Genomic DNA, 13,052 nt, shown 5'->3' with positions numbered 1-13,052 from the left:
TTGTTTTCTTGGCCAGCCTGTTGTTTCATTCACGAGACAGAGCTCGCCTCAGGATTATTATTATTTTTTTTAAATATGGCTGCCCACGTGGACTGTCAGCTTTTGCAATATCAAAGGATTGTGCCGTTTATTAAAAGCCGGGAAATCTCTCTCTCTCTCTCTTTTTTTTTTTTTTTAATCAGCTGTTATTACTTGGACGTGATGTAATCCTCTCGCGTCAAGCGATCTCCAAATTAGCTTCGCAATCAAGGCTGACGTGCGAGTTGTTATTCCGGAATGACTCGGATGGGTGAGTCACACTTTTACTGGAAAAGCAACACGCAGTCAAACACACGCGGCTCTTTGCTTTTTTTTTTTTTTTTTTTTTTTGCCTCGCAAATAATTCGGACAACAAAGGCGAGCAAAAAACAAAATATTCATACTTCTAAAAAGGCAGAAGATGATTCCTAAGCGAGTTGTGGGAGTTCATTTGGATCGCAGTGGGGAAATTTTTTTACATTTTTACTAACTAACTAACTAACTAACTAACCACTCGTGTTTTGGGAGTAACAACATGGACGCCTCATTGAAAGTAACAGATGTTCACTCTAAAAACAGTACTGTCAAATACAGGGTCAGGCAAAATGATCTGACACGTTTGATAAAAGACAAATAAAGTAAAGAAACAAAAATGTGTTTTTATTTTCGAAAAGTACGTATAATGCCATTTTTTTCATATAATGCGTTTTTGTTTTGTTCCATTATTTTTTATCATGTCTACCAAGTTTGAAGTGCAAACAGAACACTCATTGTGTTGCAGTTACAGATTTATTTGTTTTGATAAACGTTTACACAATGAACGCGCCATGTTCACCAGTCCAATTCATGGCATCAACTGAAAAAGAAACAAGAAATAATGGCACTATACAGAAAAAAAACAAAAAGGCATTATATGAAAATAAATGGAAATAAAACACTTTTTTGTTTCTTTACTTTGCCTTTAATTAAACCTACAAATGTGTCAGATCATTTTGCCTGACCCCGTATAACCCAAATTGGGTCAAAGGTGACCCAAATGCTTTGGTTAATCATTTAAACCAAAAAGTTGGGTCAAATGAATCACACGCAAAACAACCCCCAAAAATTGGGTTTTGGTTTATTTTTTGACCCAAATTTTGTTTTTTGTGTAACTGGTCTCACAAAAAAAAAAAAAAAAAAAAAAAAAAAAAAGTTGTTGTTTGGGGAGTTATTCATTTGACCAACTTTTTGGTGTACAATTTGAAGTAAATAAATAAGCTAAAATATTGTGTCAATCCCCCAAAATGGGCTGTTTTTGGGGATTATTCATTTGACCCAACTTTTTTGGTTTAAATAAATGACCTTTCTGACCCAATTTGGGTTATATTTACCCAGATTTTAGTTTTTCATACACAACCCCAAATGTGAGCCCCCCCAATATCAGTTGTTCTGTTACCAAAAAAGAAAAAAAGGGTTGTTTGGTGGGTTATTCGTTTGAACCAATGTTTTGGTTTAAATGAAGAAATCAAAACAGTCCCTTTTGGACCCAATTTTGGTTATTTGTTTTTAGAGTGTTGGGTCCATGCAGCAAACTAGCAGCAATGCCTCAAGCGTGTGAAAATATTGATTTCAAATCAGACTGGTGGCATGAAAGTTGCCATGCACAAATGACTGACAAACAAGGAAGCAAACAAAATTCGTACTACTCATTGTTGCTTTTTTTTTTTTTTTTGGTTGTAAAATTGGGTTCACCAGATTTTTTTTTTCTTGATGAGTATTTGTCACCACTTTTGATGACAATAGAGTCAAATTGATCTAGGAGTTTCTGTTGTTTTCATTTTTGAGAGATCACATGATCACATGAGATTTACGTCTTTGGTCACGAAGCGACAAAATCGGGACCAAAAACATCCTGATTATTTTCACGTGTGTGCCAGGCCTAATTGCTCTCACCAGGTTGTCAGCCACGGGATAAACAAAATGGACGAATGGATAAATGTGTGAATATTTGGATGATATTATCAAGTCAAGGAATTTTTGTTTGGGATGTTTTTGATACGGATGGAAAATAATTTTCTCTAATAGCATCTTGCGTGGCCACAAGTAGCTTGAAAAGCGATTGTGAGCAATGAGAAGCAGCTGGAGGTTTCCTCGCCCAACAATCTCGGCCGCATCTTGAAACACTTAAACGCACGCACACGTTGCATGAAGAGACAGGTGTAGATAATCAGGTGATAATGTATACAGATCGTTCGGGGTGAGCGTCACCACGCACGCACGCAGCGTTGACGTCCAACGAGACGCGATTGATCCTGGCGCAAATTCCGACGCCGACAAATCATCTCTTCCATAACGTCACTCGCAGATGCGAGGAGCGCTTCGGTCGACTTCAAAGTGTTTTCCACCGTTGACCTTTTGACCTTTTTTGGGCCTTCCTCGTCTCCGTGTCGTCAACTCTCGTGTGACTTGTTTTGTGTTTTGAAGGCAAGCAGAAGACAAAGGAAAGCTGGTCGAAGTGCGACTCGCTCGCTTTCAAGGCATAAAGACGGAAGCGCCGTCGTCGTCGTAACTCTCGCCTCGATTGCTTTTTCATCTGACCGATCATTTCTCCTGCTCGCCCACCTGCGTCTTCAGCTTCCGTACGGCCGCTTTCCACATTTTAGGCTCACTTTCAAAAGATTTTCTTTTTTTTTCCCCTTACAAATACCTGACAGCGTATAATATTTTGTAAAGTGGCACAGTTGACTGAGATCCAATACTAGAAATATTTTGGGTAAAAGTTCATCTTTTGAAAGTTAAAAACTATGAATACAAATAATTTAATGTTTTATTATATTTGTAGATGTTTGGATTTTGTGGCCTCTTTTTGGATCAATTTTGCTTTCAATCACTTCCTTTCATTGTTCATCCGTCCATCCATCCATCCATCCATCCATCCATCCATCCATCCATCCATCCATCCATCCATCCACTCATCTAGCTGTCTCTCCGTCCAACTATCATCCTTCTATCCTTACGGTTTTTATGCGATTCAATTCATCCATTCTATCATTCTATTCATACATTTCTCCATCTTTGCATCCATCTTTTGTTTTCTCATTCATCCATTGATCTATTGTTCAATTCATACCTCCATTCTGATTTCATTCCATCCGTCATCCTCAGTTCTGTCATTCCGTCCAATTCATCCATCATCCATCATCCATCCATCCACCCATTATCTATCCATCCATCCATCCATCCATCCATCCACCCATCCATCCATCCATCCATCCATCCATCCAACCGTCCATCCATCCATCCAACCGTCCATCCATCCAATCATGCATCCATTCATCATCCATTGTTTCGTCATTCCATCCATCATCCATCCATCGATCCAGTCATACATCCACCCATCATGTATCCATCATCATCCATCTATCCACCCATCCATCATCTGTCATTCATTTTGCCCTTCATCCTTTATTTCATTTATTTAATCCATCCATCCATTCAACCATCCATCCATCCATCCATCCATCGAACCACCTCCCATCCATCCATCCATCCATCCATCCATCCATCCATCCATCCATCGAACCACCTCCCATCCATCCATCCATCCATCCATCCATCCATCCATCTCTCTATCTACCATCCATCCATCCATCTGTCTGTCCACATCGATTCTATCATTCCATCCATCCATCCATCCATCCATCCATCCACCCATCCACCCATCTAACCACCTCCCATCCATCCATCCATCCATCCATCCATCCATCGAACCACCTCCCATCCATCCATCCATCCATCCATCCATCCATCCATCCATCCATCCACCCATCTAACCACCTCCCATCCATCCATCCATCCATCCATCCATCGAACCACCTCCCATCCATCCATCCATCCATCCATCCATCCATCCATCCATCCATCCATCTCTCTATCTACCACCCATCCATCCATCTGTCTGTCCACATCGATTCTATCATTCCATCCATCCATCCATCCATCCATCCATAATCCATTGTTCTGTCATTCTACCCATCATCCATCCATCTATCTATTCATGCATCCACCCATCATCCATCCATCTTTCCACCCATCCATCATCCGTCATTCAACTCGCCCTTCATCCTTCTGTGAATCCTTTTTATTCCATCTCTCCATCCTTCCTTCCATCCATCATTGTTCCATCATTCCGTCCATCAACTCTCCCATCCATCTGTCCTCCCATGTCGAGTCTCTCATTTCATCCATCCTCCAATCAAATCCATCCATGTTCACAAATGTCACTTGAGCATTTTCAAAGTGTGATCCGCAGATTCTGCATTGGGTCAGTTTTGCCGGGACACAAAATGTCGTGAAATGTGAGTCCCGCCGTCATTGTCATTGTCACCGTGCAGAGTGCGTCTCGCCGGGGCAAGCCGGCCCTCGTGTAACTGTTCACAAGCGTCATCAGGGGAAGGGATGGGCGAGCGAGACGTTGACTTGCACGCTTCCATGTGTGAAATATTACCTGTGTGAAGAGCGGCGCACGCGCTTCACATTCAGGGCCTGTTTCAAAATAAAAAGCGCTTCAGCGAAACGTGACGCAGAGGCCGTTCGTCTCAATTCTTGTAGGCCAACGGCAGATTTCAAGCACAAGTCGTGTTTTTCAACACACTACGATGTTCCGCTTCATTTCCAGTCTTCTTGTACAACATAAATATCCACTCGGGACACTGGAGACATTCTTGTCTGCAAAAAAAGCAAAGCGTAAATGAGCCAAATTGCTTCTTAATGTGATGCGGATCCACGGTTGACTGATTGGATTTGAGACCTAATGAGTGTAATTAACTTGCAATAAGAACGCTCTTATTTACATTGTGTCAAGTCAGCTGTTTGATTTTTTTGCTCTCAAAGTAAAACAATCATCATTTTTATTGCCACAAACCAAAGAATGACAATCTTTCTTTTTTTTTTTCTTTTTTTTTCCCTTTTGTCAGCTCCTTACACGGACGAGTCCACTCAGCTGATTGGGTCGCAGTGTGCATTTCTGGCAGCGGATGAAGCCGACGCTATAATTTGAGCCATGTGTGCACAAGAAACATGACATGTCAGATGACCTGCACGGCGGACTTCTGACGAACAACATGGACGACATCTGCTCCAGGTAAACGTATCGGTCGACGTTCTCGTGTTCCTTGCTTTGTTTACTAACTTTTCGGATATAAGATTTATCGAACCATCTGTCTTTTGGTTAGGGTTTGAGCCACGAAAGATTTTTTGTAGTCGACTCTCGTAGCCCGTAGGCAGTATTGTGACCCGTTTTTGGCTTTTTGGTTCTGACCAAGCCATCTCAAAATAAGATACCGCCTACGGGATAAAAGACAAGTCAAAGTAGCTTAGTCAATGACATCAATGATCGTTTTCTTTTTTTGTAGCCTATTACGGATGAGTTTCACAAAAAGACATATTTCGACCGACTGACCTACGACCGACCACATAGGTCGTTTTGAAAAGGTGTCATGTTATGACCAAATGTTGCGTATTTTAGTTGAGCGCCTTCTAGTGGCCATGTTTAGTAGCGCAAAAATACTCAAGAGAGTTTTGAATCCGGTCCGTGCATGTTTTAGTGCTTTTGTTTTAGTGTTGGCTACATGTTTTGTTTGTGTTGACTTTATAGGGGTGTGAATTGCCTCGTACCTGACGATTCGATCCGTATCGCGATTCATAGGTCACGATTCGATTCGATTTGATACCGATTAATCCCGATATGAATTTTCAAGTCGATTGTTACGACTTTTTTTTTTTTTTACTCAATTTAGAAAATACCATTCAGTAAACTTGTACATGTACACTGTAAGATTTGTATGAAAATTTATTATTTATTGATCTCAAACTTCAGTTTTATAACTGTGAGCCACTGTATTTAACAAACAGGTTGTAACCTTTTTCATGTTAGAAGAGCATTGAAATAAAATATTAAGGCTTAATATTCCATTAATATAACATTCTTCCATGCTTAAGGTGTGAAAGTTAGACGTTTTGTTGAATATTGTTTCATCAAAAATGGATGTTAAAAAATCGATTCGGCTGCCTATTGAATCGATTCGAGAATTGCGTGCTGTAGTATCGCGATATATTGCCGAATCGATTTTTTTTTAACACCCCTAGTTGACTATATGTTTTGTACGACCTCACTGTGCCTTTTCCTAATCTCAACCATTCGTGTCCCATGTAGATGTAACATGTACTGTACAAACCTCATCCTAACCCAAACCATTACACTAAAAATAACCGCAATGATTGTTCTTGGACGGTTAGCTCAGTAAGTTATATGTCAGTCTTTTGCACAGAAGATTCGATAGAGGTCGCTAAACTACAGTATGTGACACATGGTCGTATTTTGGTGCATGGTAAAACGACCAAAATGGTCGTTATTGTTGGAGGACTTGTTGAAAAAAAAAAAAAATAGCCGTGATTGGAAAAGGCTAAATGCTACTCTCATCCACCAGCAGCTCATTTGCATACTCAAACCCGCAGTCGTCTTGTTAGTTGCCAAACTTTTTGCTCCACCGCCGGCAACAGCAGCATTTGGTGAGTCGGGTGGCGACTGGAACACGAGATGCCAAAATCCGGATTAGCAATTAATTGACTTCAAGCTGTTAACGAGGAGTATTAAAGGCGACTAGTTGATTAGTCGACTAATTGGTTCAAAAACTGAAGTAAACAAGAGTGACTGTACATGATTATAGCCATTATTTGTACATTTTCTATCTTGCTGATCTATTTATTCATTCTTCAATCTATCATCCATCCGCCATTCCAGTTATCCATCCATCCATCCAACCATCCATCCATCCATCCACCTCCCATCCATCCATCCATCCATCCATCCATCCATCCATCCATCCATCCATCCACCCATCCATCCATCCATCCATCCATCCATCCATCCATCCATCCATCCATCCATCCATCCATCCATCCATCCATCCATCTAACCACCTCCCATCCATCCATCCATCCATCCATCCATCCATCCATCCATCCATCCATCCATCTAACCACCTCCCATCCATCCATCCATCCATCATCCATCCATCATCATCCATCCATCATCATCCATCCATCCATCCATCCATCTAACCACCTCCCATCCATCCATCCATCCATCATCATCATCCATCATCCATCATCCATCATCCATCCATCCATCATCATCCATCCATCCATCCATCATCATCCATCCATCCATCCATCCATCCATCTAACCACCTCCCATCCATCCATCCATCCATCATCCATCCATCCATCATCATCCATCCATCCATCCATCATCATCCATCCATCCATCCATCCATCCATCATCCATCCATCCATCCATCCATCCATCCATCCATCTATCCATCCATCCATCCATCCATCCATCTAACCACCTCCAATCCATCCATCCATCCATCCATCCATCCATCCATCCATCCATCCATCCATCCATCCATCCATCCATCCATCCATCCATCCATCTAACCACCTCCCATCCATCCATCATCCATCATCCATCCATCATCATCCATCCATCCATCCATCATCATCCATCCATCCATCCATCCATCCATCCATCTAACCACCTCCCATCCATCCATCCATCCATCCATCCATCCATCCATCCATCTATCCATCCATCCATCCATCCATCCATCCATCTATCCATCATCATCCATCCATCCATCCATCCATCCATCTCTCCGTCCATTGTCCCTTCATTTCTATTTGTCGAGATCACACGTCTCAAACTCCAGTCCTCGAGGGCCGCAGTCCTGCATGTTTTTGAGGTTTCTCTCCTCAAACACAACTGAATCATATAATGAGGATCATTAGCAGGTTCCTGCAGAGCTTGCTGATGAATCAGGTGCGTTTGAGGAGAGAAACCTCGAAAACATGCAGGACTGCGGCCCTCGAGGACTGGAGTTTGACACCTGTGGTCTAGATTATTTTCCCCCAACCTTGATCGAGCTAAGGCACATATTTGACATTAGCAAAATCTCCCAAACAGAAAGAGTGGAGAAGCGGTAGTAAAACAGGCCGAAATCCATATGTAAGGCATGCAGTGCAAAATCATTTGTGGATCATTGTGAAATAATGTGTAAATTGAGAATTAAACATCAGAGGCAGCTGTCCTAATTTCCGTGGGCACTCCAGTGCCAAAAATAAACAATATTTAAGAACCTTAAACTTATGTTTCCGACATCCTCATACACTAACTCGGCATCAGACCAAACCTTTGTTCTCTCCTCAGTTTACTTTCAAAATGAGCTGAAGGTGCTTTTTATGGTCCAATATGGAACTCTCTCTTTGCACTATAATTAGATTTTTTTTGTCAAGGTGAAGTTCTCACCAAATCCCTGCGAGTAATGCCCCCAAATTTCCAGCCACGAATCCAGAGCGCAGTTGCCGTGTAAATAAGTGACATAAGAATTTGCAGGAGGACGCAGGCAGGCCGCAAGCAGGCTCCCCCTCCAGCTTCAAAAAACGCCCTCCCCCTTCCAGCCTTCAAAGTATTTAGCATCCCAACCCGGGATGAGGTTTCCAAAAAAAATTAGGAAAAACTTCCTGCGCGAGGAGAAGACATGCCAAGCTCCACTCGGACGCCAGCAGTCGCCTTTTAAGTGCACAGGCAGGGCGCGTGGAGGGCTCCGGCGTCCTTTTTCCCCTCATCTGTCGGATACTTTTTTCTTCCTTTCTTCGTTGGCTCTTCGATTTGTGCACCACGGCTTCGAAGGTGGACGCCGCGTTCCCCTCGCTCCCCTTGCATTTCTTCAAGCGAGAAATGGAAGAGGGCTCGGGCTCCCCGGTGTCCCCCGCCGACAGCCTGGCCTGCACCAGCGAGGAGGAATTCGCCGAGCGCCGGCCGGGCAAGCGCTCGTGCGCCCGCAAGCGGAGACCCAGCAAGAAGTCGGCCGCCGGCGACGACAGCTGCGGCAGCGGCGGCGGCGGCGGCAGCAGCCCGGCGCCCCTCAAGCGCAGCAAGAAGCCCAGTCCCGGCGGAACCGGCGGCGGAACCGGCGGCGGAACCGGCGGCGGAACCGGCGGCGGAACCGGCGGCGGAACCGGCGGCGGAACCGGCGCCCAGTCGTACGAGGAGCTGCAGAACCAGCGCGTGCTGGCCAACGTGCGCGAGCGCCAGCGGACGCAGTCGCTCAACGAGGCCTTCGCGTCCTTGCGCAAGATCATCCCCACGCTGCCCTCGGACAAGCTGAGCAAGATCCAGACGCTCAAGTTGGCCTCGCGCTACATCGACTTCCTGTGTCAGGTGCTGCAGAGCGACGAGATGGACAACAAGATGTCCAGCTGCAGCTACGTGGCCCACGAGAGACTCAGCTACGCCTTCTCCGTCTGGAGGATGGAGGGCGCCTGGTCCATGTCCGCCTCGCACTGAGGGCGCGCGCCCGCGGGGTTCGCGGATGCCGAAGCGGTGCGTAGACCACACCTGATCCCATTTATTTATTTATTTTTAAATAATTCATGCTTGTTTTTTTTTGTTTTTTGTTGTTGTTGTTTTTTAACTATAAGTCTCAATTAGTTTCGTCACTTGGTTTTATAGTTTGTTTGTTTTTTAATGAATCACTTTTTGGTTTTTTTTAATAAAGCTTGTATTTTTTTCGTTTTTTTTTTTTTTTTTTTAACTATGTCTCAATTAGTTTCGTCACTTGGTTTTATAGTTTTTTTTTTTTAAATGAATCACTTTTTTTTTTTTTTTCTTTTTTTTTGTATTTTGACCATTTTCCAGTTTTGATCCAAATGACAATATTTCCAATATGGGAATCGTTATAGTCCATCGTATTTTTTAAGTTACACCTTTAAATCTCAATTTGAATAATTGGTAATTTTTTAATCTCTTAATTTTTTTTTCCTCCCTAAATTGTATATTGTAATTTTTTAATCTTAGTATACGCTCAAAAAAAAAAAAAAAAATCCTGCAGGAAACGCCCATGGGTGTAGCTATATAATAATAATTATCTTTTTTTTTTTTTTTGCCTTGTACTCCTTTCATTACACATGAACAACTTTCGCATTATCATTTTATAAAGTCTAGTGTTGTTATTCGTGTGGAGAGCAGTTGAAAATAGGGGAAAATATGTAGGAAAAAAATTACGGGAAAAAATGAAAAACATTTGAAAGAATGTAACAAAAATAAGGAAAAAATGTTTAAAATAAAGGCAAAAATCTGCATGTTTGTTTTTTAAATGACGTAGGCCTATGCAAGCACACGGGCAACTTCAAGTTTCTTCATATATCACTTCATAATCTATGTACTTACAGTGTGGAAAATGGCACATGGTACTTGTTATTAATAAAAGGGAGAACAGGAAAAAAACATTGAAGGACTAAAAAAGAAAATAAAAAGACAGCAAAACGATTTATTCAATCTGACTCCATTAATTAAGGCTAATATACTAATAATTAAAAGACATGTTCCCCATTTGAATTTTTTTTTTTGTGCAACTGGTCCTTTTCACGCATGAATGGCAGCAAAATGAAGCTGCAGCAGGCATGCAGGCCTCCCAGCCTCATCTGCTGAATGCGTGCGCACCGCAGGAATGAGTGTCAAAACTGCTGGGCAGGACAAAATATCATTTTCAAAAAAGCACACAAACGGGGTGAGATATTTTTTTTTTGCGGGTTTGCAAGAAGAGCCAAATAATGAAATGGTGTTCATGTTCAACTGGATTGAAATCAATATAGAAAAACGTTGAAATATTCAACAAGGTGATTCTAAAACATTATTTCGTCACAAGAAATTCAAATAAACAGACCCTCAATATATTTATTTTGTTTTCCCTACCGGTGCCAGTCGTGTTTTTGTTTTGTAAACCCTTTCAAAGTCTATTTTCTCCTTATAAATAAATAAATAAATAAATAAATAAATATGTCCTCCAAAAGACGAGTTATTCATGAAAAAAAATAACAAGCCGTTATCCTGCATTAAATACCGTACAGTATCTCATTTAATGACGTCATAAATCCTAACCCTCAACATTAGAGGTTCTTTCAAAAAAAAAAAAAAAAAATACCACATCCTCATTTGTGGTTGATTTTTCTCTTGCAGACTGTCACCAAAAGCCAAATGGACTAACGAAGAGCCCATGGACGCATATGTGACACACTGAGGAGTGCGCATGCGTGTGGCCGCACACTGCCTCTGACAGGACGTTGTTGAGCTGCTGTTGGGACGACGTGACAGACAGCAAAAGTCGAACAGAAGGATATAAATATATTTTCTTTTTTTCTAAAATTGTTCCCCAAAGACTTTCCCAGCAAAGTTTAGATGTGGACATGAATGCATCTTGTACATAAATGTGTCCAAGTGTGCCAATAATAGCCTGCAAAAGGACCAAAACAATCCCACACGTGGTCACTCTAAACATTTTTTTTGTAAATTTTTGCTTATTTATTAAAACATATTTTTGAAGGAAATGTTGTGCATCTTTTTTTTGGGGTTTTTCATGTGATGAGTAGAATTTGTAACCTGAGAGCCAATTTCTGGTCTGCTGAATACATTTCCACATGCAGCATTCATGGTGAGGGCCTTGGATAATGTACCCCCACACCCCCTCCTTTTTTTTTTTTTTTTTCCTCACAGCCCTTGTTATGGTAAAGATCATAAAAGTCACCTTCATTACAGCGGCAGGAATTTTCAGCCACTTTTACAAGGCGAGCACATAAAAAGCGTGCTAATGATTCCAAATGAGCCCCCCCCAAACAAAAGCAAGATAAGAAGGACAACATTGCGAAGGACTCTTGAGGGCGCTTAAAAACATGAACGTGAAATTGTTGCCTTCTTGTTTTCCCAGACGTGCTTTTGATGCAATCGGAACTCGTGTGAAAGGACTTCATTGTTGAGGCGAGCCCGCCTGGCCAATGGGAAGGCGGCAAAAGTGTGCGCTTGCATTTCACAGCCTTACAAAAACAATCGACGGCAATCTGGCTGCATGGCTGGACTAACAACTGAAGCCGTAAGCTTGCAAAATGGGGTACACACATACCGATAATTGGGCCCAAGTCATCAAAGGTCAGATTATCGTTTATTTTCCATGTGTGATTTCTCCTCACTGATCTGCTCGGAAACCAACAAGCAAAAATGTCACATTTGTTCAGTGTTTCAATGATCATAATCGGGCTCATTCCTCTCCAATGAAAGTCGGCAAAGGTCCGATTATCAAATGTCTCAGATTATGCTGATCCATTATCCTGTGGTGAGCGTTTATTATTATTTTTTCTTTCATGATCTTCTTGCAAAAAGGTCGGGCCAATAATCATAAATACGACTAATCCTTGTTGACATTTAAAGTGATGTTACACGCATGTCGATAATCAAACTTTCCATTCAGTCAACAAATGCCAGATTATTGGATCTTCCTCAAGGATTATTCTGCGTGATTATCCTGTGGTGTTTGGTGTGTGGTATGATTTTATCTCCCCAATCTGCTCTTCAATCATAAATTTGAAATTTGCTCTATATTTAAAGTGTCGTACACAAATGATAATCGGGCCAATTTTGAGCCTGAATATCTCCCTTCTGTTCAAAGTCGGCAAAGGATTGATTGTCGAATGTCTCGGAAAGATTATCGTGAGTGATTATCTTGTGGTAAGATCAATAATCGTAAATGTTAAACCATTTCACTATTTAGGATTGCAAATCTTGAGGTGTGTTTTGTCAACACGAGTTCGGAAAAGTTACAGATCGTGACATGAAATCGATCAATTGATGGCAATATCGTTTTGTGTGCGGTGCGCTGTGTTGCCCATCTGGAGTACACCATACACGATAATGACGCGACACGGCACTGTTTAGTTTCAATTGTCCTGGTTGTGCAACACGGAATGCTCATGATTGTTTTCAACCAAACCAAATGATTTAGGATGAAAAAAAAATCTGAATATGATGCAGAAATGCATCATCCATGTTTTTTCTTTAAATGGCCAGAGATGATAACTTGTGTGCCTCCCCCCTTTTGGCTTGTGATGCATCACTTTTGCGTCATTGGTGTAAAAAGAAAAAAAAAGAAAAAATGCCTGTG

General features: G+C 41.7%; 1 protein-coding gene across 1 annotated transcript; it reads left to right on the top strand.

Annotated features, from left to right (window-relative positions):
* The first annotated feature begins 8,687 nt into the window (after window positions 1–8,687).
* LOC144030553 (twist-related protein 2-like) lies at window positions 8,688–11,366 on the top strand. The gene is made up of 2 exons (XM_077536974.1): window positions 8,688–9,445; window positions 11,081–11,366. The coding sequence occupies exon 1, from the start codon at window positions 8,801–8,803 to the stop codon at window positions 9,407–9,409; it is 609 nt and encodes a 202-aa protein (XP_077393100.1). The 5' UTR covers window positions 8,688–8,800; the 3' UTR covers window positions 9,410–9,445; window positions 11,081–11,366.
* Window positions 11,367–13,052: the final 1,686 nt, after the last annotated feature.

This window comes from Festucalex cinctus, chromosome 11 (genome assembly GCF_051991245.1).
Source record: "Festucalex cinctus isolate MCC-2025b chromosome 11, RoL_Fcin_1.0, whole genome shotgun sequence".
Taxonomy (NCBI): Eukaryota; Metazoa; Chordata; class Actinopteri; order Syngnathiformes; family Syngnathidae; genus Festucalex; species Festucalex cinctus.
The sequence above is the reverse complement of the archived record's forward strand: the minus strand, read 5'-3'. Positions and strand labels throughout refer to the sequence as shown.